Source organism: Piliocolobus tephrosceles, chromosome 15 (genome assembly GCF_002776525.5).
Source record: "Piliocolobus tephrosceles isolate RC106 chromosome 15, ASM277652v3, whole genome shotgun sequence".
Lineage (NCBI taxonomy): Eukaryota > Metazoa > Chordata > Mammalia > Primates > Cercopithecidae > Piliocolobus > Piliocolobus tephrosceles.
In genome coordinates, this window is record NC_045448.1 from 86,151,894 (window position 1) to 86,179,687 (window position 27,794).

At 46.6% G+C, this 27,794-nt stretch overlaps 1 protein-coding gene across 1 annotated transcript in view; it reads left to right on the forward strand.

Moving 5' to 3' along the window:
* The first annotated feature begins 2,639 nt into the window (after positions 1 to 2,639).
* The window catches only part of TCF7L1 (transcription factor 7 like 1), a 179,285-nt gene continuing 154,130 nt past the window's right edge, over positions 2,640 to 27,794 (forward strand). Inside the window, exons 1-3 of the mRNA XM_023224970.2 lie at positions 2,640 to 3,172; positions 3,255 to 3,318; positions 3,559 to 3,686. Coding sequence (XP_023080738.1) covers positions 2,930 to 3,172; positions 3,255 to 3,318; positions 3,559 to 3,686 — 435 coding nt within the window. The 5' untranslated portion in view covers positions 2,640 to 2,929. The remainder of the gene's footprint in view (positions 3,173 to 3,254; positions 3,319 to 3,558; positions 3,687 to 27,794) is intronic.

Sequence of the window (27,794 nt, forward strand, 5' to 3'; positions counted from 1 at the left end):
CAGTGGCGCGATCTCGGCTCACCACAACCCCTGCCCTCCGAATTCAAGCGATTCTCCTGCTTCAGCCTCCTGAGTAGCTGGGATTAGAGGCGCCTGCCACCGCGCCTGGCCAATTTTTATTTTTAGTAGAGACGGGGTTTCACCGTGTTGGCCAGGCTGGTCTTGAACTCCTGACCTCATGATCCACCTGCCTCGGCCCCCCAAAGTGCTGGGATTACAGGCGTGAGCCACCACGACCGGCCACAAGTATCGTTTCTTATAAGAAGGGGACAGAGGGAGATTTGTCACAGACAAAAAAAGGAGAAAGCAATGTGATTTCAGACGCAAGGGTGGGAATAATGTGGTCACAAGCCCCCAGAAGCTGCAAGAGACAAGGGTAGATTCTCTTCGGAGCCTCCAGAGGGAGTATGGCCCTGTCAACACCTTGATTTCTACTCAGTGAAACTGACAGTGGACTTCTGTCTTCCACAACTGTGAGAGGATAAACTTCTGTTGTTTTAAGTCACCAATTTTTCGTGATTTCTGACAGTAGCAGCAGGAAACTAATACAATAAGTTTTTCATATATATATGGACAACAGACATGAAAAATCGTCTTTTAAATCTTTTTTTTTTTTTTTTTTTTTTTTTGTATTTTTTTTTTTTAGTAGAGACGGGGTTTCACCATATTAGCCAGGATGGTCTTGATCTCCTGACCTCGTGATCCGCCCGTCTCGGCCTCCCGAAGTGCTGGGATTACAGGCTTGAGCCACTGCGCCCGGCCCTTTAAATCTTATAAAAATAACTCGCAATAATACAAAGAGTGTGATTCTATTTATGTAAATCAGAATATCTGTAAATATGTTTACATATGTTCATAACTGCCTAGGAAAGTGTCTGGAAGGATATATACCAAACTAGTAACAGTGGTTAACCAGAGGGAGTTAACTGTAAGTGGTTAACCAGAAGGGTACTCTGTCCTGGGGGGGGAAAGAAGAACTTTTACTTGTTACTCGATACTGCTCAAGATAAGTCTGTTATTTGAAAACGTTTTATGAGACTTTGTGAATGGCTTCGGAGATCACTGGACAGGCAATTTTCCCTCGCAATGAACCAAATCCAGAAAGGCATATCTGCTTGTTGTAAAGTTCATAGAAAGCAGAAAACTCTGTCTTTTCACTTATCCTTTCCCAGAAATAGTCACTGATAATAATTTGCATCTTCTCAGATTTCTTTCTACGCAGAAATAAATGTGTATAATTCTTTTAAAAACAAAAATACAATAGTGAGTGTCATATACAGTGTTTCATTTAAAGATGTTCCTCTAAAATCAATCCAGGTCCATGTGTCTCTGTGCGTGTATGGGTTGGGGGGGGGTGGGGACACTGCATAGAACTGGCCAGCTGCATGGACTGTGGCTGTAAAGAAAGATGAAGAATGCATGTCACCAAGCTCTCTGATGCTTTGAACCTAGCATATGTGGCTTTGTCCATATGGGCGGGCACCTCTGTAGAAACTCTTCTGCCAGTTGTGCTGAAAATAGTTTTACATAGTTCCATACTGTCTTCCAAGCTGTTTTCAAAGTTTATGCTCTAATAGTTCCACGGTGGATAACACAAGATACTATTCATTCTCCTCAAACTTTCCCGCACAGGTTGGAGAGAAATGACACCTTAATGTCATTGAAACAGGCATTTCTTTACTAAAAGAAAAAAATTTTTTTGTTTGGAGACGATGTCTCGCTATGTTGCCTAGGCTGGTCTCAAACTCCCGGGCTCGAGCGATCCTCCTGCCTCGGCCTCGGGAGTAGAACTGGCCGTGGTGCTCGCACCACAGGCATTACTTAGGTGTGAGGCTGGTTGAGCATTTTTCTCGTGTTCATTGGCTACTCACGCAGCTTTGTGAATGGCTTTGGAGATCACTGGACAGGCAATTTTCCCTCGTAATGAACCAAATCCAAATTCTTTTGGAACCCAAGATCGCGATTTTTCGATTTAGGACCTAGCCCCAAACAATGAAGAAAAGGTGATCTTCAAAATTTCAGCGTGGGAATCCGTATACATGGACAAGGTCGAAACCTGGGCTGGGGGTCGTGTTGGAACCCCACAGTAAAGAGGCGCGGAAAGCCACCGGGCATTTTCTAGGGTCCCATAAATGTCCCCAGTCTCCTGGTCTGTGTATCAAGCTCGCGCGCGCTCGGAGGGACTCCAGGCAGGGGGAGGGCACCGCGGCCAGTCTGTGCGTCCGAGGCTTTCCCGCAGGGGGCAGTGCCGTCCATCCGCCAGCGCCATACAGTGGGAGGGGGTGTGAACCTGTGTGGAGTTCTGGGGGTTCTTTGGGAAAAAGTTAGGGGATACGGAGGGGTGGGGGCAAGACTTCCAAGACTTGAGGGAGGCCGTGGGGAGGGCCGCCCAGGGTGCAGGGTGGGGCGCAGAAAGGAGGTCAGAGCGAGTTTGGAGTTGGGGGCGGTGCACGCTGCAGGGACACGCAGCCCCCGGAAGGTGCGAGTGTGAACGTGAGTGTGAGTGCGTGTGTGTGTGTGTGCGCGCGCGCCGCAGCTCCCCGGGTTCCGCGAGGCGCGCGGGTGTCAGCTTGCAGCCGGGGCTCCTCCCTCCGGCCCCCCTGCCCAGCCCGGCGGTCCCTCCCTCCCTCCCCGCTCGCCCCTCCCCGGCGGGCCAGGGGCTGGGACGCCCCGGTGGAGCAGGCGGCGGCGGCGGCGGCGAGTTGGGGAGCCCCAGGCTCGGCGCTGCCGGAGGGGCCCGAGCCGAGCCGCCTGTGCCCCGGCCGGGCCGCGCCAGGCCCGCTTCCCGCGGGGCCACGCCCTGTCAAACTTTGTTGGGGCGGCGAGCGCAGCGGGCCGGCGAGCGGGCGGGAGGGGCGCCGGGCCGGGCCGGGCAGGGCGCCGGCGGCTAGGGGCTCCGAGAGCTGCGGCCCCGGCCCGCGGCCCCACCATGCCCCAGCTCGGCGGCGGGGGCGGCGGCGGCGGCAGCGGGGGAGGCAGTGGCTCCAGCGCCGGGGCGGCAGGCGGAGGGGACGACCTCGGGGCGAACGACGAGCTGATCCCCTTCCAGGATGAGGGGGGCGAGGAGCAGGAGCCGAGCAGCGACAGCGCCTCGGCGCAGCGGGACCTAGACGAGGTCAAGTCGTCCCTGGTCAACGAGTCGGAGAACCAGAGCAGCAGCTCCGACTCGGAGGTAAGGAGGCTCCGCGGCCGGCCCCTGGGGATCCCGGCCCTCTGTCCGCTCACCCGCTCTCGCCTTTGTGTCTCCTCCGCAGGCTGAGAGGCGCCCGCAGCCCGCCCGGGACACTTTCCAGAAGCCGCGGGACTATTTCGCCGAAGGTACGTGCCCGCCGGGACAGCCCCCCACTCTCGATCCCCGCTGCGCTCCGCTGCTCAGCCCAGGCGGCCCACGGTCCCCCTCGCTCCGGTGTACGCACTCTTGCCCTCAACCTCTCTAGGCGGCAGCCCCCGTGGGGCGCGCGTTGGGGGCGCTCGGGTCCCCGGCTCCCGCCCCGACCCCCCTGCCGCGGCGCTGTCCCGGCGGCCCGGGCCTCACCTCAACCTTGGTCTTGTTCGCAGTGAGAAGGCCCCAGGACAGCGCGTTCTTTAAAGGACCCCCATACCCTGGGTACCCCTTCCTGATGATCCCGGACCTGAGCAGCCCGTACCTCTCCAACGGACCCCTGTCTCCCGGAGGAGCGCGCACCGTGAGTGCGCGTCGAGCGCGCCAAGGAGGGTGGGAGGCCGCGGCCCGCAGGATGCGCCCCCGGGCTCGGCCATGGAGTGGGGGATGGGGCCTCCTGCGCCGATCTCAAGCAGAACTTGTTTGCGGAGTTGAACTACTCTCTGGCGGCCGAGCGCGAGGCTGCGCTGGCCAATGCCTAGATGAAAGTAAAGTTCCTTTAACTTCTCCCCTCTTGCGGGTTGAGGTTTTGGAGTCCACCTCTGGGATCTTCCTCGGCCTCCAGAATTTTTCGCCTGCACCGAAGGAAACTTGGATTTGTGCCTGTTTTGGGGGGGTCTCGCTTTCCTTCTTGGAAATCGGTCAGCTTTCTCTGGCAGTGGGGCAAGGGGCCTGGGGAGCTGGGTTGGCGACGTTGTCCTCCGACTCCGGGTTCACTGGGCTGCTGCAAGCTGGTTCCTAAGAAACCCAGTTTTTTGTGGCGGGTTATTCACAACCCACGTTCCCACTCCCAGCCCTCGCACCTGGGCCTCAGCTTTTCTGCGGAGCTAGCTCTGAATTTTATACTCGCGTAGATGATTTCGAGGCGACCCGAGGCATTCTTCAAGTTGAGGAACTTGGCTTTTTCCCCCTTTTGTCGCCTGCTTTTCTCATTTAAAGCGAGCGCTGCGACACTTTAAACCTGTTAATGGGCGCGTATTGTGTGCTGCGCGCTGGCATTTAGAGCGGTGATTAAGCAAATTGACCGGGCCCCAGACGACGTGCAAATGAGGGCGGATTCCTTCGCCCCCTCTCTGTGGCTCTAAACTCCCGCCCCCCGCGTTGCGAGGGGCGCAGCTGGGGGCTGGCGAGGTCTTTGTGTCCCCCAAGCCGCCACTCCCCCTCTAGGCTTCCTGCCCAGGTACTGGGTCTGATGACATCTTGGGTGAACGCCTGTCTACTGTGTGCCAGGCCCCCTCGTGCTGCTGCTTGGGCGCGATGTGCATCGTAGTTCTTTGCTTCCCGCCTAGCTACCCAGTGCCCGCCACTTCGTGTCGACGGTGGGTAAGGGGGCAGGGAGTGTTGGCCTCTTAGGAGCAGGGTCCCAGCAACCCACTTTATGCTAAGGCTGCCCTGAGATAACGATGATAATTAAAGTGTGCTGGAGAAAGGCTAGGTGCTGAATGGCCATTCCTGCTGTCACCGTACAGAGGTCGATGGAGAGCCAAGGCCTCCACATTTGGTTCAGCAGGGGCGCTACCATCACCAAATGGGTTGGAGGAGGGTTGACGGCGGCGGTGGGAGAGACTCTGACTGAGGGAGAGGGGAATGGGGAATGGGACCACACAGACCTCACAGTTTTGTCCCGAGAGGGAGGGAGGCTTTGCTGCTTTGGCCTGCTGGCCTGGAGCACCCCAGGAAGTCCTGAATGTAAGTGTCACTTTTGCAGTGAAAACTGAATGTGAGTCTATGGCTGTTGCTTTTTCTCATTAGTGTTAAAAGAAAAGAGGTGCGTGCCAATCAAAGGCGGAGGATCCACGACCTACTGTAGTCTTCTTTAGGTTTTCAATGATTCCCACCAGTGCCCACACATGTAGCTTAGTTCTGTAAGTTTTGGTGGGATTCCTGTAACTTTGCGTATGGGGGAGAGTTAATGCCTCTAAAGTCCCATGTTTCCATTTACCATTAGGGTATCTACAGAAAGGGGTCTGGGAGGCACTAGCATCTGTGCATCAGCCCTCAGCCAAGTCCTGGTGCAGTTGAAGTCACCAGAAATGACTATTTCACCATCAAATATGACTGTGGCTCCCTCAAGGCTATTTCTCCACGCACCCATTTCTCTTTAGGGCATTTTGATTCGTCCAGGCTCTGCTGTCTCCTCTCCCTAAGAGCCCAAGTGAGACAGATTTTTGTTAGTGTCCCCTTCTTCCTTCCTTCTATCATATTATGTGTTCTTATGCCTAAGAACTTCCAAAGGCTGATTCTTGCTGATCCTGGAGATTCCTGATTACTAAATCCAGGGCCATGTGGGATTTTGGAGCCCTCCTTGAGGCAGCCAACCTTTCGTCTCTGCATGCGTCTCTGACTGTCCTCCTTCATCTCTGCAGCTGTTCCCTGCCCTGGCCCAGACACCATCCTCCTTTCAAGCCTCCTAGGACTTGTACTTTCTTGGGGACTTAGTATGTCCCATCCCACTCCCATACCTACATCTTGTCTTCCTGGTGACTTGCCCTTGCAGAAGTTAGTTCATTTCCCAGTGTTTCTGTGTCTCTGTGTGCCTTTTGCTGTGTGAGTTCACTGATAAACTGGGGAAGTGTCCTGCCATTAGGTCAGCACAGTTAAACCTAATTTGACCCTGTTCTTTTGCTGCCAGTAAGTAAAGCAAATGAGGAAATATTTAAGCACTTGGTTGTCTGGACTATAGGGTGGAGATGATGGTTTTCCTCTGGATGATTCTATTAATATAATTAAGGTAATTGTCACTATAGGCAAATGGTAGGTACAGACAAAGTGGCCTTCTGTTGGTTTCCCAGCCTGGCGAAATGAATGTGGATAGATATGGGTAGGGAATGAGAAGGGAGGAAAGTGCCCGGGATACATGATCCGATCTCTCTGACATCTTAGGTCTTTTTTATTGTTTGGCCTCTAAATTGCACCACTTTAGGCTTTGCTGCTCTGAGGCCTAGAGGTAGTATAAAATTAGGTGACCCCAGTTATCTGCTGCTCTAACACTTCCTCTGGAAATACCAAGCCAGATGCATCAGTGGGAATTGGCTGGAGTATTTTCAGGGTGTTAATGAACCCTAGGAATAGCAGGCAGGAGTCTTCAACAGCCTCACCCACTGGCATAATCCTGCTGAGACCACTGGGGGCTGGCCCATCCTATAGTCTGGCCATCTCTCCCCATGAGCCATCACCCTTGCCCTCCACTCTGGTTTGGCTGGGATGCTAGGAAGTGGCCTTTTCCTGAGCCTCTTTAGAGAAGAGGTCCCCTCAGCATGGGATGTGGGCCAAGTCTCTGTGAGCTGCAATTGCTTCTTGTCTGGAGGCCCAGGGACCCTGTGAAGAGAGGAATAACTGCTACAAACCATTTTTCAAATAATCACATTGAAATTATACATTCATTTCTGAAAAGGCTTCACGGTTTACTGAACCACTTTGGGGCTGTTGCCTAGAATTTTGTTAGGAAACTGTAAGTTGGCTGGGTGGGGTGGCTCACACCTGTGATCCCAGCATTTTGGGAGGCCAAGGCGGGCGGATCACCTGAAGTCAGGAGTTCGAGACCAGCCTGGCCAACATGGTGAAACCCCATCTGTACTAAAAATACAAAAATTAGCCAGGTTTGGTGGTGGGTGCCTGTAATTCCAGCTACATCGGAGACTGAGGCATGAGAATCGCTTGAACCCAGGAGGCAGAGGTTGCAGTGAACTGAGATCATGCCACTTCACTCCAGCCTGGGCAACAGAGTGAGACTCTGCCTCAAAAAAAAAAGAAAGAAAGAAAGAAAATGTAAGTCAACACGTTAGAAAGTGAGTGCCAAAAATAGTTTAAGACAAAAAAGAGCCAAAAAGAAAGTGTTGAATGTGGTTCAGCAAGCCAGCTACAACGTGATAGCAAGTAGTTTGACTGTGACCATGGAGTGAGTGCTGATGACATTTTGGAAAGAAACCCTTCTAGGTAGTATTGCTCAGGGAGTCTGTGGTTTTTGTGTCCATCTTATAAATTTCAGAACCTTTCCTTTTTTTTTTTTTTGAGACGGAGTCTTGCTCTGTCGCCCAGGCTGGAGTGCAGTGGCTGGATCTCAGCTCACTGCAAGCTCCGCCTCCCGGGTTTATACCATTCTCCTACCGCAGCCTCCTGAGTAGCTGGGACTACAGGCGCCCGCCACCTTGCCCGGCTAGTTTTTTTTTTTTTGTATTTTTTAGTAGAGACGGGGTTTCACCGTGTTAGCCAGGGTGGTCTTGATCTCCTGACCTCATGATCCGCCCATCTCGGCCTCCCAAAGTGCTGGGATTACAGGCTTGAGCCACTGTGCCTGGCTTCAGAAACTTTTTGTGCAGCACAAGCACACAAAAGGCTTTGCTTCATTATTTCTCATACCATCTCAAGTCAGGTTTTTGTATGAAATTGTCCTGGTCCTCAAACGCATGCTCATTTTTAAGTCCTTTATATCCCACTGCTTCCCATGGGCAGTCTTTCTTATATCCTGGGAGCTCCTGTTCTTCCAGACCCAGAGGAACCCAAGCAGAAATTGTTGTATACGTATGAAGAGGTTGTCTGTTTTTAGGAGCTGTATGTAAAAGCTAAGGAAACCTTTTCTTTTGGAAGATCAGTATAAACATGCTGCTTTTGGTAAAATTCTTTTGAGCCATTTCATCTAAATATAACTTCTGTTTCATTTTTTTTTCTAAATATAACTCAGAGTTTAATGAGGGCTTTTCACATAGAACAAGCTTTTGAGAGGGCCTGTGTTGCTGAAGTTTTCGCCCTTGGATTGCTGGGGTGATATTGGCGACAAACTCTGTAGGGAAGGACTGGGAACCTGTCAATCTTTTTTCTTTGGTTGGGTGGATTGGGCAGGGAATAACTGACTTGATTTGTTATAAGTTTGGAAAGTTATAGTTTAGTTACATTCTTCATTGATCACACTTCTAGGGATTCTTGAAGAAAAGGGAGGCAACACACACACAATCAATCTAACAGCATATTCTAGCCTTTACAGTGATGTGCAGTGTTACTAAAATAATTGGGAAATAAAGAACGTAAATGATTAACTCACTGGAAAATCTTTTAAATCTTCTATAATAGGAAGGCCCTACTTACATTCTAATTTAGAGATACCTTTTACTTGCCAACCTAGGGAAATTTAGATTTGCACTCTTTTTTTTTTTTTTTTTTTTTTTTGAGATGGAGTCTTGCTTTGTTGCCCAGGCTGGAGTGCAGAGGCGCGATCTTGGCTCACTGCAAGCTCCACCTCCCAGGTTCACACCGTTCTCCTACCTCAGCCTTCTAAGTAGCTGGGACTACAGGCGCCTGCCACCACGCCCGGCTAATTTTTTGTTTTTTAGTAGAGACGGGGTTTCACTGTGTTAGCCAGGATGGTCTCTATCTCCTGATCCACCCGCCTCAGCCTCCCATAGTGCTGGGATTACAGGCGTGAGCCACTGCACCCGGCATAGATTTGCACTCTTAAATTTGCACTCTTAAAATGAATTCCTAACTCCTCAACTTCTTCAACTAAAGTCTGTTGGATACCTATCATGGGCGATGGCTAAGGGACCATGGGAAACAAGATAAGACCCAGACTTTGCCCTAAAGGATTTAAAAATTAAGTAGGAAAGAAGTCATAGTAGCACTGTAATAAGAAGTTAAGAGGCAGTAAAGCCTGGAGGAGCATTTTCAAATAGAAATTGAGAAAAATTGCTTCCTGGGTGATCCAGGAAGGCAGGTCGAAGTAGGTTTAAACTAGTCCTTAAAACTCAGTCATTCTTTAATCCAGGTAATTCTTATTAATTTAGAAGAATGTAAATAGTAAGAGGAGGCATTTAGAGTGAAAAAGTGGAAGTCCTCCTTCACTCTCAAGGTGGGAGCCAGCACCAGGAGAGCAAAGACATGGAGGAAGGAAAAGTTAAGGGCAGTTTGGGATAATGCAGCTTATTTCAGTTCCATTTGCCTGGACGGATAAGGGGCCAGGACATGGGCTAAGGAACCTAGAATGCCAGGGAAGGAATCTGATCTTATTCAAGAGGCAGCAGAGAACCATCAAAAGTTAGGCTGGGAAGTGACATGACTCGTACATGTGGCTAGAAAGATAATGGTGGATTGGAGGAGGAGGACCTGGAAGGGGATAGAGCAATTAGACTCACAGGAGCCAGGAGTGAGGTGAAAAGGGCTTCAGAGTAGCAGAGTGGAAAGGAAAGGTGGGATGGGAGGAAGTGGGATTCTTGTCTGCACCTCTGTGGGGAGGGGAGGTACCAGATCCAGAAAGTGGCTGATGTCACAGTTAATTCCTGGTGTGCAGGCTTGGGCACCTGGGGACTGACTTCTGCAGGTGGGGAGGCCTCCCCAATCTCTGCCTCCCCAGTGGTGGACAGATGCTTACTGCATATTTTGGCAATAACAGAGCCCACATAGTCTATGAGAGGCTCTTATTGGGAGGAACCCCTTGGTTTCATTGGAGACATGCTAGGTGTGAGGGGATGTTGAGGGGATGATTGAAACTGGGTGATGTAAGAGAGGTAGAGAAGAAGGGGAAGGGATGCTTAGAGCAGGGACAGAAGTCATTGGAGGAGGATGGAAGGGAGCACTGGGTAAGGTAGGAAGAATGCTTAGGGACTCCCCTCCCCCTTTCTTTTCCCTCCAGCTTCCATAATGTTGCATGAAACATGAAAGAAAGGGGGAGGCCAGGTGCGGTGGCTCATACCTGTAGTCCCAGCACTTTGGGAGGTCAAGGCAGGTGAATCATCTGAGGTCAGGAGTTTGAGACCAGCCTGGCCAACATGGTGAAACCCTGTCTCTACTAAAAATACAGAAATTAGCTAGGCATGGTGGCAGGTACTTGTAATCCTAGGTACTTAGGAGGCTGAGGCAGGAGAATCACTTGAATCCAGGAGGCGGTGCCCGTATCCCAGCTACTTGGGAGGCTGAGGCAGGAGAATTGCTTTAACCTGGGAGGCAGAGGTTGCAGGGAGCCGAGATTGCGCCATTGCACTCCAGCCTGGGCAATAAGCATGAAACTCTATCTGAAAGGAAGAAAGAATCCAGCCTGGGCAACAAGAGTGAGAGAGAGAGAGAGAGAGAGAGAGAGAAAGAGAAGAAGGGAGGGAGGGAGGAAGGAAAGAAGGAAGCAGAAAGAAAGGGAGTGTCCTTGGTGCTAGATGCCACAGAGAGAGAGGGGACAAGAAGATCGAGGAGTCAAGAGGAGCTTTTGAGCCAGATGCTGTGGCTTGTGCCTGTAATCCCAGCTACTCAGGAGGCTGTGTGGCAAAAGGATATTTTGAGGCCAGAAGTTCAAGACTAGCCTGAGCAATATTACAAGACCCCAACTCGAACAAAATTTTAAAAATTAACCAGGCATGGTGGTAGCTCAGGAGTTCAAGGCTACAATGAGCTATGATTGTGCCACTGTACCCCAGCCTGGGTGACAGACAGAGTGAGACTCTGTCTCTAAGAAATAAATAAAAATAAAAAATAAGAGGAGCTTTTGGAATTCAGCTAGTAGGAAGTTACTGGTGCCCACGGAGAGAAGTGTTCCAGACAAGTGGTGGTAGAGAGAAGAGACATTAGCTCAGTGCTTCCCAAATAGAATAGCCAAGGTGCCAAGCTGCAGACTGGTCTCATCTCAGGTGTGGGCCAGTGCCTCCCCCTCAGCTGGAACCCCAGACCAGACTCCTGCAGTTTCAAGCAGCCTCCTCCTCCTATCCTGGTGTACCTTCCTCATCTCAGTACCACCACGGGGAACCCCAAAGACTCTAGACAACCCATTTCAAAACCCTGACTATGGAAAGAAGAAGGAAGGGAGGACCTGCAAGTTTGGGAGAAAGTATATTAGTATATTTGGGATGCTGGAGTGGGAGCCTGTTTGTAGGAGCCATAGGGCAGGCTTGAAGATGAATGGGCAAGAAGATGAGAGTAAGAGGAGGTGAGACTGAGAGCTTCAAAAGCAGTCAGGCTTCTTCCTTCGTCCATGGAGGGTGCTGTATAGTAGGTGTCCTCCCAGTTTTAAAGATGAGCCCAAGACTTGAAGATGAGGTTTTAGGGGAATGCAGAGGTGAGTTGGCAGAAATGGACAGTGTGCATTGGAGGACCAGATGGCTTCTTGGTATCTCAGGAAAACCAAGGGCAAGTTGGCTAGAGTAGGGGCCCTGGAATTTTGTTGGCAGCAGGGAGACTGCAGGCCCTTCCTCTCTATCCTCTCATAAAGCCCAAAATGTTGGGAACCTTTTAGTTACATGTTAGATAATGAAATGTTCGTGTATTGATTGAAAGGCATGGCACACCTGGGAATTTTTTCCTCCTTTTATTTTCTGGAGCTGGCTGATTTTGAAGAGGGATAGAGAATCAAAATACACTTTGTGCCCTGTGTGGTGGCTCATGCCCATAATCCCAACACTTTGGGAGGTCAAGGTGGGCAGATTGCTCGAGCTCACGAGTTTGAGACCAGCCTGGGCAATATGGCAGAACCCCATCACTACAAAATATACAAAAGCTTAGCTGGGCATGGTGGTGGGCACCAGCTTCTTGAGAGGCTGAGAATCACTTGAGCTGGGGCATGGAGGTTGTAGTGAGCCATGATCACGCCACTGCACTCCAGCCTGAATGACAGAGTGAGACCCTGTTTCGAAAAACAAAAACAAAAAATGTGTGTGTGTTTGTGTTATGTGTGTATATGTACACACAACACAGACACAATTTGTGTGCAGCTAGGGGCAGATATTGAGATATTGAAGTGATAAGTAACTGGGGATAGGGAAGGACTGGGCACTTAAGAGCATATAGAAAACTGCCGCAGATTGTCTATTTTAATCTATTTTTGGAGGAGATTTTTATATATCCCATGTTTTATATTATTTCTCCCAAACTGGATTAGATTTAGTGAACAACAAAACAAATGCAGTTTCCAAAACCTTGGTGTTCAGAAATGAAGGGAACCATGAGGGCAATGAAGGGGATTTGCCTTTTTCCTCTATGCTGTATGTGCTGCCCAGGGAACAGCCCCAGGACACACTACAGTTTCTTTCTGAGACTCTCAAGGTGTTAGCAATGCTCTGAGTTCACTCTATTGACAGATATGTTTAAGGTTCTCAAATAAATCTCAAACTTCTAAATCTTTCCTTTTTATTGTGTGCATAATCTACAGATTAGGAAAATGATCATCTAATTGAGAAGTATACTTCAAAGTTTGAAAATAAAATCATAAAAATGTTTTCCTAAACATAGCCTTTTTCAGAGTTTTTGTGGATATGGTCAAGGGCAATGACTCTAATTACCTGGGGTCCTCAGGACAGGAAATGAGCTCACACTCATGCTCTCAAACTGTGTCACAGCATTTTTGGAAATCTATTTTCATTTTTATTCAAGAGGGGGAACAAGGCCTCAAGTGTTCACCCTAATTGGAGAAAATAAACATAAACATGAAATTCACAAAAGAACTACTATAAATGGCTGCAAATATGTGAAACTATGTTCAACTTCCCAGGGAGTCAACAAATACTAATTAATACAAGAATCATCTTTGGCCCATCACATTATGGTTTTGTCTGAATAAGCCTCTTCAATGCTGGCAAATGTGTGGTAAAATGGCTGCTCTGGCTGCTCTTTTTGGCTGTTCTTAAAGGGCGTTAATAGCTCCACCCCATTTGGAAAGCACTTGGCAATGGCTGCTAAGACTTTAGTATTTTTCATAGCTTCTAAGCTGCTAAGAAATAGATACTTGTTCGCATTTTGCTGCTGTGCAAACAGACTTGTAGAGGTCAAGTATCTTGTACAAGGTTACATTGCTGGTAATTGATGGCGCCAAGATTTGAATGTGGTTGTGAGTCTGAAGTCTAGGTCTCCCATTCTGCCCATGTGACTTTACACACATGCCTGATGTAACTAGCTCCTCCTCCTCTCTAGAGAGGGGCACTGACCTTTGTTTCCCAGTTCAGAAATCCTGGTGTGAGTTATCAGCTGGGGTTGAGGGTGGATAGATTTGTTCCAACTTTACACATTGGACCTGAGAATGTACTTTCCTGTTGTAGAAGCGAGTGACAGTTGTGGTTGAAGTTGCTTCCCCAGTGCAGCACCCCAGAGGAGTTAATGACCTTTAATGGGCTGCCCCAGGAACTTCATGCAAGGGAAAGGTGCTTACCTGCTAACATTTGACCTGTTTGGAAATTGGGGATTATTTTTCCTTATTGAAATTGGTGAGGGTTGGAAGAATACACAAACGAGTCTTTGGTGTGGAAGAACACCGGAGGAGTAAACTTACTATTCTTGCAATTTGGATTACAACATAGTTTGGTTAACAAACCCAGCTCTGGTGAACCAAGTGTGCAAATATTATTTCCTTGTGGTTCATCTTATAAAATATTTTATAAATTGGTTGCTTTCTTTAAGCTCTTCGCAAATGAAAAATCAGTCCCAAAAATCTATAAAAGACTATTTCAGCGATAATTGACCATTAAGGAAATACATACTAGGCTGCGTGTGGTAGCTCACGCCTGTAATCCCCAGGCTTTGGGAGGCCGAGGCGGACAGATAGCCTGAGCTCAGGAGTTCGAGACCAGCTTGGATAATGTGGCAAAACCCTGTCTCTCTAAAAAAAAAAATAGCCAGGAGTGGTACCATGTGCCTGTAATTCCAGCTACTCAGGAAGCTGAGGTGGGAGGATTGCTTGAGCCCAGGCTGTTGAGGCTACAGTAAGCCAAGATCACACCACTGTACTCTAGCCTGGGTGACAGAGTAAGATCCTGTCTCAAAAAAAAAAAACTTTTTTTAAACAATAAAGAAATACATACTAAACATTTACACAGTTATTTTGGGAATTGCAGAGGGGATATTTGTCTTCTTTCCCATCCCCCTTTCTGTGTGTGTGTGTGTGTAAGATGGTTAGAAATCATGAAATTCCACCAGGCACAGTGGCTTCCTCCTGTAATCCTAGCACTCTGGGAGGCCGAGTCGGGAGGATCACTTGAGGTCATGATTTCTTTTTTTTTTTTTTTTTTTTTGAGACGGAGTCTGGCTCTGTCTCCCGGGCTGGAGTGCAGTGGCCGGATCTCAGCTCACTGCAAGCTCCGCCTCCCAGGTTTACGCCATTCTCCTGCCTCAGCCTCCGGAGTAGCTGGGACTACAGGCGCCCGCCACCTCGCCCGGCTAGTTTTTTGTATTTTTTAGTAGAGACGGGGTTTCACCGGGTTAGCCAGGATGGTCTCGATCTCCTGACCTCGTGATCCGCCCGTCTCGGCCTCCCAAAGTGCTGGGATTACAGGCTTGAGCCACCGCGCCCGGCCCGAGGTCATGATTTCAACACCAGCTTGGCCAACATGGTGAAACCCCATCCCCACTAAAAATACAAAAAATTAGCTGGGTGTGGTAGCACACAACTATAATCCCAGCTACTCAGGAGGCTGAGGCAGGAGAATCACTTGAACTCAGGAGGCAGAGGCTGCAGTGGGCCGAGACCATCCCACTGTACTCCAGCCCGCGTGAAAAAGCGAGACTTCGTCTCAAAAAAAAAGAAATCATGACATTCCATACTTTTTCCTTTACTTCCCAAATGACTTTCCAATAATAACATGGTGGAAAGATTAACAAAGGGGGCTTATGATATGATTGATAGAAGGTGGGGAGGCTTTTGGGGTTCTACCTAAGCCATCCTAGAGACCTGGGTATTGCAAAGCAGTAAATCTTAGATAAATATCTTAGACCTCATTAAAGTGAGTGGGGCTATTATATGTAGGAATGTCTATAGAGAATGTGTGGAGAAAGCAGAAAGGTGTAAGTTTGAGAGATGGCAACTGTGATTAAGGAACAGATGGATCTCATTGATAATGAGGAAGAAAAACAAAAGAAGTAGGAATGAGTGGTATGAAAAGCAGATCAATTTACAAGTCCAGATTTGTTGGCAGTAGTGCTTTCTGATGTGTGGGACTACACTCCCCTCTGTAAATTCCAAAAAAGGATATGTCAGGGTCATTAAACTGAGCTGGATTTGCAAGACATACCTTCTAGAGGTGGTTGGGTGTTAGACTCTGAGATTCTTATCAAGGACCCTGCGGGAGTGTCCTCTAGCCCTCTGAGCTCGGTGGAACCATCCGCCCATCCAATAGGTGCGGAGCACAAGCTCAGGGCAGTTGTTGACCTGCCCAAGGGCAAACAATTAGGAGTGATGGAAACAGGACTAGGGTCCGTCTGCACTCCACAGTGGTAAGGCTTCATCTTCCACCACTCAGGGAAGTACACAGCCAGCAGTGCTTCAGAGATGATGTATCTCTTTTTGTTATGTATTTATTTTATTTTATTTTATTTTTTGTTTATTAAAAAAAGATAGAGACAGGGTCTCACTATGTTGCCCAGGTTGGTCTTGAATGCCTGTGCTCAAGGGATCCTTCCACCTCGACCTCCCAAAGTGCTGGGATTACAGGCTCGAGCCACCGAGCCCAGCCGAGATAATGCACCTTGAAATACTTCTTTATCTAAAACATAACACCTGACTCATAATAAGTGATTCAGTTGTTGATTGTTGACAACATGAATCTTTAAACATCAATATTAAAAAACAGCCCCATAAGCACCGTTAATGTTCCAGGGCACTATATCACGCTGTTCTAACTGTTCCTACGCTGAATTCTTGTGCATCTGATATTATCATCTCTATTTTATGCTTGAGGAAGCCAAGACTGTCACAATAAACCAGGGGCCTAGAGTCACCTCCCCAGAAGGTGACAGAGCCAGCATTCCAGCTGTGGGGGTTCTAGTTCCACCAGGCTGCAGTTTCCCTCCACTGAAAATTGAGCACCAAATTGACATGACAATGCATGAAAATGCCATTTGGGGCAAGATTCAAAGAAATGGTGTGTAGAAGTAAAAGATGAGTAACATCCCTCGGCATATATTCTTTTCAGTGGCCGGCCTGCCTTCCTGCCTGCCTGCCTGCCTGCCTGCCTTCCTTCCTTCCTTCTTTTCCTTCCTTTCCTTCCTTTCCTTCCTTTCCTTTATGGAGTTTCTCTCTTGTTGCCCAGGCTGGAGTGCAGTGGCGCCACCTTGGCTCACTACAACCTTCATCTCCTGAGTTCAAGCAATTCTCCTGCCTCAGCCTCCCGAGTAGCTGGGATTACAGGCATCTGCCACCACACCCAGCTAATTTTTTGTATTTTTAGTAGAGACAGGGTTTCACTGTGTTAGCCAGGATGGTCTTGATGTTCCAAACTCAGGTAATCTGCCTGCGTCGGCCTCCCAAAGTGCTGGGATTATAGGCATGAGCCACTGTGCCCGGCTTCAGTGGCATTTCCATCCCTTCCACTTAGGAGGCATTTTTAGTGCCTGACGTAGAATCAAAGCCTTAATAGCTGGTTGATTTACAGTCTCAGGGGTGGTGTTAATTGCTATCTTAATCTTTCTTTGCTTTTCTGCACTCTGCAGCTCCATTGATTCTGTTTTTCCCAATCTCCAAATTCCCTTGTGTTTTTTTCTGATACTTTGAGGTGGTACACTTGGTTCCTTAAATATCATATGTGAGATGTTAACAGTTCTAGGTGGAGGCACACTGGCAATCAATCCATTCACCCAACTTCTCTGTATGTTTGAAAAAATTTGGAATTAAAAACCCAGGATAAATAAACTAAGTCCTATTTCTTCAGCCAAATTCAAAGTCCCTGCGGTCTCACATCCGGAAACCCTGGGGTCTGCCTGGGCGGTGTCCTCCACCTCAGACCGAGGTTGCAGCAGGTCCTTATTCTGTTGTCCATGATGAAGCTTTTAGTGGGGGATCCGAGTAGCAAAATACCCTCACCCTGTCCTCACTCTGTGTAATCTTCCCTATAACCCGAATTGGGGATTGCTTGTGTGTCCCCCTCCCACCTGTCACTCTTCCCCTGCCCCTCCTCACGTGATGCTGTGGGAACCCAAACCCCAGCACCTCCTAGATGAGGGCAGTGGTAGAGCGCCAGCTGGAGATGGGGAGAGGAGGAAAGACAGCGAGGGGACATCTGGCTCTCGGGGTCCAAGGGGATTCCAGAGAAGGTGAGGGAGAGGAGCCCCAGTCCCAGAGATTGGGGAGGACAGGATCTTGGGGGTCCCAGCTGGGCTGGGGGCCCCAGGACCCTAGCATTAACGTGTAGCCCCTGTGCCGCTTGTGGATGAAGCTGCCCTTGTGGATCCACTCAGTGGCAGACGTGGTGCTGCCTGGGTGTTAAATCTGTACAGCATATGTAATAATGGTGGGCATCTGTTTGGTGCCTTAGTTTGTTGCCTCGCTCATACTCCTGACCAGCCCCACATCCTCATGCATGTGTGGGTGTAACTGTACATTGGATATACAGATGCACCCAGACTTAGAATGGGCTTACATCCAGATAAACTCATCGTAAAGTCAAAAAAATGTTAAGTTGGACGATCATAGGTTAGGGACTGTCTGTAGTTTTTACTTATTAGTTATGTTATTGACTTAAACTGTGTTCCGGGTGGGATGCATAGAGGAGAGGTACCATGGGAGGGTAAGAGTCTAGTAGGAGTATTAGAGTGCATGAGCTGAAAACACTTTGCTTTCTACTTTACAACATAAACTTTTTTGTGTTATAAAATCCTTGTTAGGGAGAATGAGACACTGGCGCTGAAGCTTTGGAGTGGAAAATGGGTCATCTTCACAAGGGAGTTCGCAGTCGATGCAAAGGAGAGTTGATGGAGGAAGGGGCTGGGATGGGGAGAGTGTGGAATCTGGGACAGCCCTTTAACAAGCAGTTCCTTGGACCTTGCATGGAAAGAGAGGAGAGGAACTTGTCTGGAGAGAAAGAAGCCCAAAGCTCCATCCAACGGGGATGGAGAATATTCTATTAACAGGCCAGCCCTTGTCCCTCCAGGTGGCAGCGTGTCTAGGGGGATCTGGAGCTTGGTCTTGACCGTGGTCTGCAGAGCACTGGGTCCCAGCCGGGTCAGGAGTTGGCTGTGTCGCTCTGCCCCAGGCCCCTCAGGGAGAATGGGGATAATGACAGTCATAATGATAAATGGGGGCGGACAGTGCTTTGAAAAGCACTGAATTAACACTTTGTCTGAATGGACTGCGTTTTAAAATCAGGATTTGTCCAAGGCTGAAATGAAATATCAGCATCAGAGAATCTCCAGGATATAAAAAGAAATTAGAAATGTTACCAAAATAATGTACAGTATTATCACAACTGTATTAATATGTTTAGTAGCCAAATATTTTAACCAACATCTTAACAAGTGGTTACAGTATTTAACAAGTTCTTATAGTATTTAAATTTTTTTTTTTTTTTTGAGATGGAGTTTCGCTCTTTTGTCTGGGCTAGAGTGAAGTGGCGTGATCTTGGCTCACTGCAACCTCTGCCCCCGCAGATTCAAGCTATTCTCTCTCCTGCCTCAGCCTCCCAAGTAGCTGGGATTATAGGCGCCCATCACCACACCCAGCTAATTTTTGTATTTTTAGTAGAGACGGGGTTTCACCATGTTGGCCAGGCTGGTCTCGAACTCCTGACCTCAGGTGATCCACCTGCCTCGACCTCCCAAAGTGCTAGGATCACAGGTGTGAGCCACTGCGCCTGGCTCTTAAAAATTTTTTTATAGGAAATGACTAAATGTAGTCAGGGGAGAAGCCAGAAATGCATACACAAAAGTAATTAGTACATCAACATCAGTATTTAGTGCAGGTTTTGAATTTACATGGTTGTCAATTCCCTTTGCAAAAACTTAATGTATGACTTTAACATAATCACCAGTTTGTGTGAGTTCTTGATCAAATAGCTATCAGCAAGATGATGTGCATATGTATATGTGTGTGTGTATACACATATATATATGCACACACACACTAACTTTATAAATAAGTTAAAATTTGTATGTAGGATATATATAAGCAATATAATATATAAATATATATTACATTTTAACTTTTAATTTTAGAATAATTTCAGTCACAGAAAATATACAAAAATAGCACAAATAATTCCCTTTGTACTGTCCCCTAGATTTGCCTTCTTTCTGTAACTTTTCTTTTTTTGAGAAGGAAGTCTGGCTGCAATGCCCAGGCTGGAGTCAGTGGTGCCATCTCAGCTCACTGCAGCCTCTGCCTCCCAGATTCAAGCAATTCTCCTGCCTCAGCCTCCCAAGTAGCTGGGATTACAGGTACCAGCCATTATGCCCGGCTAATTTTTGTGTTTTTAATAGAGACAGGGTCTCACTATGTTGGCCAGGCTGGTCTCAAACTCCTGACCTCAAGTGATCTGCCTGCCTTGGCCTCCCAAAGTGCCGTGATTACAGGCATGAGCCACTGCACCTGGCTCTGTAACTTTTTTCAGAGTCATTTGCAAGTAAGTTGCAGGCGTAATGTCCCTTTACTTAAGGGGGCATTATTTGCTAGATTGTATCTCTAATACATATAGAGCATATTTGTGAATCTAAGTAAGAAGAAGGAACAAGATACATTCTAAAAACAAGGACATTCGCCAAAGTGCAATTACTGAAATCAGGAAATTAACATAGAGAGTGCAATTGTCTCATCTATGGAACTTACTCAGATTTTGCCAGTTGTCTTACTGATAGATGTCTTTTGTAGCAAAGGAAAACATTTTTACTTTTATTTATTTACTTTTATTTATTTTTTTAAAACATACTTACTTTTATTTATTTTTTTGGCTTTAGGATGAGTCCAAGATCACATCTTATGCTTAATTGTCTCTTAGTCTCCTTTAGTCTAGAAGTTCTTTGGCCTCTGTCTCATGTTCTTAACTCTTTAAAGATTACAGGCCATTTATTTTGCAGAAGGACCTTGACTTTTCTTTTTTTTCCCTGGTGTTTCTTCATGCGTAGCTTTAGGTTGTACATTTTGGGTGTGAAAGGTATGGTGTTCTTATTGTATCTTCTCAGGAACATTATCTATTTTTCCCATTACAGGTGACACTAATTTTGTTTTCTTGGTTAAAATCATGTGTTCCAGGTTTCTCCAAGAAAGTTACTACTTTTCTTCTTTGTAATTAGTCAGTACTTTATGGGAGATACTTTAAGACTATGTAAATATCCCATTTCTCATTAAACCTTTACCCAGTGATTTTAGTGGCCATGGATGATTCTTGCCAGAAACAATTTCCACTGTGCCAGTTGCCAAATTGATGATCAGTTTTTAAAAATTGACAGTTAGGGCAGGAGCAATAATTTTTTCAGTTGCTAGATTGTTTCTGTGACACTTAGAACATATTTGTGAATACTAAATAAGGTGAAGGTATGAGATATCTTGGGGTCTCTCCTTTTTAAAAAATAACAGGTTTTATTTTCTCTGAAGCTTTTATAGTCTTTATTATGTCTGGATCAAAGATGATTTATCAAGAAACTATACTGCAAGATTTTGGAGTTTTTTCCATATGAAATGTTGAGATAGCAAAGTTGACATTCTGCTCAGCATTTTTCATAGGATGTGAGTAACTTCCTAATTAGGTTTTTATCTTGATGACTCCTGTGGAGTTTTTCACAGTCTGGATTTTGCTAAATGCAACCTCATGATATCTTTTAACATGTTTCTCTGTCCCCTGAAGTTCTTGAAAATTGTTAGATTTAGATTTTTGGTCAAGATTCAGAGTGTTTCTCTCTCGCTCTCCCCCATTCCTTCTCTCCTTTTTAACTTATTTTTGCAAGACTTCTTCATATAATAGATGTTGTTTTCCATCAGAGACACTGATTGTCTCTCTGTGATGTCAGCAGCTACTAATTATCAGCACACACATCCTTTACCTCATTCGCAGTTTCAAAATGATGATAGTCTATTTGTATCATTCCCTTGTCTATCAGTTATAATATTTTTTAAAAGAGAAACTAGCCCTCACCAACTCTTTAGTTACCTCAGATCAGAGGTCAGCAAACTAAAGTCTACAGGCTAAGACCAGTTTTCCACTTTATTTTATAAATAAAGTTTTATTAGAACACAGCTATATTCATGCATTTGCATATTGTTTAGGGCAGCTTTGGGGCACTACAAGGTGCTCAGTTAATTAGCTGTGATTGAAGCCATATGTGGCTCACAGAGCTGGAAAGATTTTTCTGTCAGGCCCTTTGTAGTAAAAATTTGCTGACCCTTGTTTTAGATCATATGGGGAAAGCAATTTAAATGCCTTATTCTTTCCCTTTATATACCAGTTTCCTCCTGGTGTCATGGCACCCTGTAAAGGTGACCAGTGAAGCTTAAGGATAAAATATTATTATGAAATAGATTTAAACCTGCTTAATGTCTTTCAATCCATTTGCAATTATTATCCTATTGATACCCAAACTGTCCCACCTTTAGTCTGCTGGAGCCTCTTCAGGCTGGCTCCTGAGTCCTTGTGACACAATCCTGATGGTCTTGGATGCTTCTCTGCTTGCTGGTCTGGTAGGATAGTCCAGGCACACCTTGTACATTTGTTGTCTCAGACCAGGAGATGGCCATTTCTAGAAGGAGCTCTGTCTTCTTTTAATGGAAAGTGTTACTTACAGACCACTGTCTGAACCCTAGGGTTGCATATATAGCTACTAAAGGTTATTGTGTTTAATGTTGTGAGTGCACTAAGCAGTTCTGTAGAGACTAGAGGTAGAATATAATATGCCTATTGTAATTTTAAAACAATAAGCATTTATTTGCTCTAAAAGGATATACCATTCTCTCTCTTTTTTTTTTTTTTTGAGACAGAGTTTCGCTCTGTCGCTGAGGCTAGAGTGCAGTGGCACAATCTTGGCTCACTGCAACCTCTGCCTCCCAAGTTCAAGCAATTCTCCTGCCTCAGCCTCCCAAGTAGCTGGGATTACAGGCGCACACACCTCACCCAGCTAGTTTTAGTAGAGATGGGGTTTCACCACGTTGTTCAGGCTGGTCTTAAACTCTAGACCTCAGGTGAACTGCCCACCTCGACCTCCCAAAATGCTGGGATTACAGGTGTGAGCCACCATGCCTTTTTTTTTTATTCTCTTTTTTTATTCTCTTTTTTTAAATGAACTCTTAATATTGGTGATTCTGTTCATCAGTCCCCCTACTTAATAATTGTATAATTTTACATGATAATTGCTTTCTACATAAAATTAATATTTTTCATGCTTATATTTTACTCTTTCAACAAAAAATAAGCATACATATTTCTACCAACTTATACATTTCAACAGGTGAGGGTCACAAGGAGATTTTCACTCAAGTTGCACGTGGAATGTTTACCTATTTTTGAAAGGGCATGCTCAGATAATGACAGCAAGTTTTGAACAACATGCTTCATTTCCTTAGTTCTCACATTGCTACACGGATGAGATATGTTGGTCATCTATGTGATCACATCATCATCGATCAGGCAGAAGTTCAGGCCTTCTGAAGAGTCATGCTAAACCTGGATAACAGATTTCCATTGACTAGTGTAGGCTGAAGCCATATTTTGATGTATTCCCAGGATCTACCTCATAGTTGCAAAGATTAAATAAGGTTGCATATAAGCATGTAGAACAGTGCCTGGCACACACAGCAAGGGCTTTGTTAAGATAAACTCATTATCTATTTTAGCGGTCCTGGCTTTCAGGATCTTGCTAGCCTCTATAATGTTTTTTTTTTTTTTGGAGAGGGAGTCTTGCTCGCTCTGTCACCCAGGCTGGCGTGCAATGGCGCGATCTGGGCTCACGCAAGCTCCACCTCCCAAGTTCACGCCATTCTCCTGCCTTAGCCTCCCAAGCAGCTGGGACTATAGGCGCCTGCCACCACGCCTGGCTAATTTTTTGTATTTTTAGTAGAGACGGGGTTTCACCGTGTTAGCCAGGATGGTCTCCATCTCCTGACCTCGTGATCCGCCCACCTCGGCCTCCCAAAGTGCTGGGATTACAGGTGTGAGCCTCCGTGCCCAGCTAGCCTCTATAAAATTTAATCTCTACACTGCACTATTCCTAGGACACTTACTTATGTTTAATTTTGGATTGCTAGTTTTCTAGAATTCATATTCTTAAGGATCCTGGCTGTCCTGTTTCTCTTTTGATGATCATTGTCCCTAACACCATTCTTTGCACACAAAGTCTGCCTTCTTTCTGGATATGTGTGAATATCTGTTATGTTTATTTACATTTCCCTCTTTTTTATGCACAGTATGTAATAAACAGCAAAAAACTGTCTTTCTCTTAGACATTTTAGGTTAACAAGAGACATCATTGTTCACTTCGGGTATTTTTCCATGTGTGATTTTTGATAAGTTGATTGCTAGTGGTTGTTCATTTTTATTTTGCTTTTTATGGAAGTTTTCTCAATTCATCCCAGAATTGAGGCTGTACATCCTTTTAAAAATAAATAAAGCCAAGATCTGTGCTAGAGTTAGAACATTGAATCTGGCTCACTGGTTTGTGTTTGGACTTCCCTTCATCTATGTTACTGGGAGTATGTGAGCAGTTGTAGAGGCCATATCGTTTTATAGGCCTGTGCCAAGGAAAATACTTGAGAATTACATTAGCAACTCCAAGGTATTTTGGCTGCTCTGAGAGGACACATGATAGTTTTCCAGTTATATGAACAAGAGCTTTTGTTTTAAAGTTTCTTATAGGCTGTGAGAACAATAGTGCCTCTTTCAGTACTTCCCAGAGTAACAACCTTGGGATGTTAATAGGTAGAACATGCTGGGCTTCATTTCTGCAGGACTTCTCAGGCCTTTAACATGCCAGTGAATCTCATAGAAGGGAGTGTATTATGCAGGATTCCTTGGGTTTATTTGACCAAGGCTTTCCTTGTGTTTGGAATACTGCCCCTCCGCCTACTCCCCGTCACGCCATGCGTAAGTCTCACCTCATACTTCCCTGCCTGCCAGCCTTAGATGTGGTTCCCTGCTCTAAGTTCTCGGCTCTCTGTACTCAAGCACATTTCACTGTTGGTAAATATGTGGCCTAATAATGATCTGATCCTCTGGATCCTAAACTCACTGAAGAAGGCAGGCAGTGGGTCTGTTTTATTCCTTCCCTCCTGCATTCTCAGCACCAGACATAAAGAAGGTCATCAAACCAGTGTTTGCCGCCCAGATGAGTGAAGCACCCATAGAACTTTTTTTTTTGTTTTTGAGACAGAGTTTTGCTCTGTCACTTAGACCAGAGTGCAGTAGCACAATTTTGGCTCACTGCAACCTCCGCCTCCTGGGTTCAAGTGACTCTCCTGCCTCAGCCTCCTGAGTAGCTGGGACTACAGGCATGTGCCACCACGCCAGCTAATTTTTGTATTTTTAATAGAGATGGGGTTTTACCATGTTGGCCAGGCTAGTCTCAAACTCCTGACCTTGTGATCCTCCCGCCTTGGCCTCCCAAAGTACCGGGATTACAGGCATGAGGCACCACACCCTGCAGAACATTTTTTCTCCAAGTAGCATCTCATGGTGAGAGGTGAAGCCAGCTGGACTTCCTGGGTCAAATGGGGACTTGGAGAACTTTTCTGTCTTACAAGAGGTTTGTAAAATGCACCAATCAGTGCTCTGTAAAAAGGCACCAATCGGTGCTCTGTAGCTAGTTAGAGGTTTGTAAAATGGACCAATCAGCACTCTGTAAAATGGACCAATCAGCAGGACATGGGTGGGACAAATAAGAGAATAAAAGTTGGCCACCCCAGCCAGCAGCGGCAACCTTCTCCGGTCCCCTTGTGGAAGCTTTGTTCTTTCGCTCTTCCCAATAAATCTTGTTGCTGCTCACTCTTTGGGTCCGTGCCACCTTTAAGAGATGTAACACTCACTGCGAAGTTCTGCAGCTTCATTCTTGAAGTTAGCCAGACCACGAACCCACCAGAAGGAACCAACTCTGGACACAATGGGACTTGTGTTCCACAGAACCCACTTTGAGAACCATAGATTGGTCTATGGAACTGCTCTAGTCTTGGTACTTCATTTTCAAGTACAAATAGCTAGAATACAGTAGATCTTCATAATTCTAGTTAATTTACTTCATGTTTTCAGCTAACAGGGAAATGTTAACTAATTTAAAGATGAGGCTCAGCACTTGAAATAGCTTGTCTTAGTGGCACACAGAGAATCAGCCAGGATTAGAATGTTAATTTCCTGATACCTGTCCTAGGGCCAGTTACCCACCAGGCCCGTCTGCACCCCACTCTAATGTTAGTTACATAAATAGGAACCAGTGTTTCAGACTGTTGGGGGAGGGGAGAAATCAGATGCCCCTTTGTACACTAATTAACTCAGGCAGAACAAAAGGCCCAGCTTGGTTTTCAAGTTCAAGTTTGGCTCATATGTGGTCCTCAGTGAAGATTATGATCTTGAATAAATTAAAAACAAATGTTAAAGAAGTCATAATGAGGTAAAAAAAAGGAGTTCGGGATTCTGGTCTTTAAAGACTCGGTAAACAGACTTCTCTTTAAAGCTGATATTCACCTCCCCCCCTCCACTTTACCAGTCCCTCTTTGGAACTCCTGTGTTCCGTCTTCGTGATTATTGTTCATTTTTACTTCAGTGAGCCAAGTGGGTAGGTATGTATGTCTGTGGTCTCATGTCGGTGAGCACAAGCCTCATTCACCAAGCTCTGCTGAACTAGGAAAATAGTACATTGAGAAGTCTGGTCAAATCCACTAAGTCAAAGGGATTTGCACATCTGGCAAAATGCCCTCTTCCTCAGGAATGACCACCGCAGCCTGCTGCCCCAGCCCAGCTTCAGCTTCCTTTTCCTCCAGGGTGCTCAAGGCAAGTGTTCGGGGAGGGAGCACACAGAATCCCCCTGTGTTCTTCTCCCCCAGGCCGAGTTCCCAGTACATTCTTGACCAGGGCAGACCAGATGTGGGGAGCTCTGGGGCCCAGTGCGTTTATGCATTAAATGGGACTCTATGTATATGCCAAATTAGGTCTGCAGGCAGTCTTTACGAGCACAGTAACCATTTTACAGATGTAAAGAAGCTCAAAAGTCCTGTGTATGTTTGCAGTCTCATTCCCTGTAAAGTTTCCATGAGCACATTTCAAGGCCTCTGTACACAGAAATTGAGTTTCTCTGCTCTCACCAGCTTACCTCTTCACTGTATCAAAGTTCGCATCGTATTATTCTGTGTGTGTATGTGTGTATGCGCATGCATGCACATGTGTGCATGACGAGTAAGTTCTCAACTTGGGGCGGCATTGCCACCCAGGAGACATTTGGCAATGCCTGGAGATATTTTGGTTAGAAATATTTTGGTTAGACTTGGGTGGGGCTAGGGGCACATTCTGCTAGTATCTAGAGGGTAGAGGTCAGAGATGTTGCTAACCATCTTACAATGCATAGGATGATTCCTCACAACCAAGAATTATCTGGCCCCAAATGTCCATAGCCGAGGCTGGGAATCCCCGGTGTACATAGACACATACATAAAAATATATTCAGTATATATTTATTTACTGGAAGAGGCCTTAGAGATACCATTTGAATTTTAGTTATAGTTGAGGAAACTGAGGCTCAGAGAGGTGAACAGAGTTCCTAATATCACAAAGCTCTGGAGAAGCATAGCAGGCCCGGAACCTGGGCTTCTGGCTTCTCTGAACAGTACTTTTTGCAGGGATAATAGTTCTTTCTGAACTACTGCTAGATTAAGAACCCTCATTCTTTGGGTGTTCTCTGTGTCCCAGAGGAATATTGCATACATTACTTTGTTTAGCCCTCAGAATGACCCTGCAAGTAGGAACTGGTTATTCTTCCTTTAGTCAAGAGGAAATCAAGACCCAGAGAGGTCAAGATCCTTGCCTGAGGCCATTCAGCAGCCTGGGGCAGGGACTGGCTTAGAAATCAGATTTACCCAGCCCCTACCATGTGGCACCACCTCCCCCAGGGCCATGCTGACAGCTTCTGTAAGCCTGAGGGACAAGGCAGTGAAGATGCTGAACTGGGGACCCAGGGGTTCCTTCCAGTAGTTGCATTCTGAAGCTCCAGTTGGGAAATGGTTAATAATGCCTGATCCTTGTCCCTAAGAGGCCCTGAGCTATTGAACCCATAGGGTTTTCGGGTCTGCAGCCCTTGCTTAGGAGGCCTCTGGGTGAAGAGCAGGAATGATGGTGGCCAGTCTACCTGCAAGGACCAGGGGAACTGGGTAGGGGTAGGACGGAGGCGCCCTGACTGGCTCTCCTGCCTTCCCCTCCCCTCCTCTCCCTCCTTCCCTCCTTGAGGAAGGTCTCAGGTTAGTGGGAGGTGAGGGGCAATTAGTGGTAATTGTTCATCATTTGTGCAGATGGGGCATGGCTTTTAGAGGTGCCTTCTGGGATGGAGAGAGCCTGGGAACTCAGAATGCTACATGGTGGACAGAGGAAAGCAGGCATTTCCAGGGAAGGAGGAAGGTGTGGGGTTGCTCCTGGGAAGGTCAGCTTTACCTGCTCCCGGCCATAGTAGTGTAAGGTGCTGGCTGAGTGGGCAGAAAGTGGGGCAGGGGCTAGGAGAGCTGACGGCAAGTATGGTACATGGCCCTCAATGTCCACCCCAGTCTAGTCCAGGACTCCTGCTCTGGCTTCTG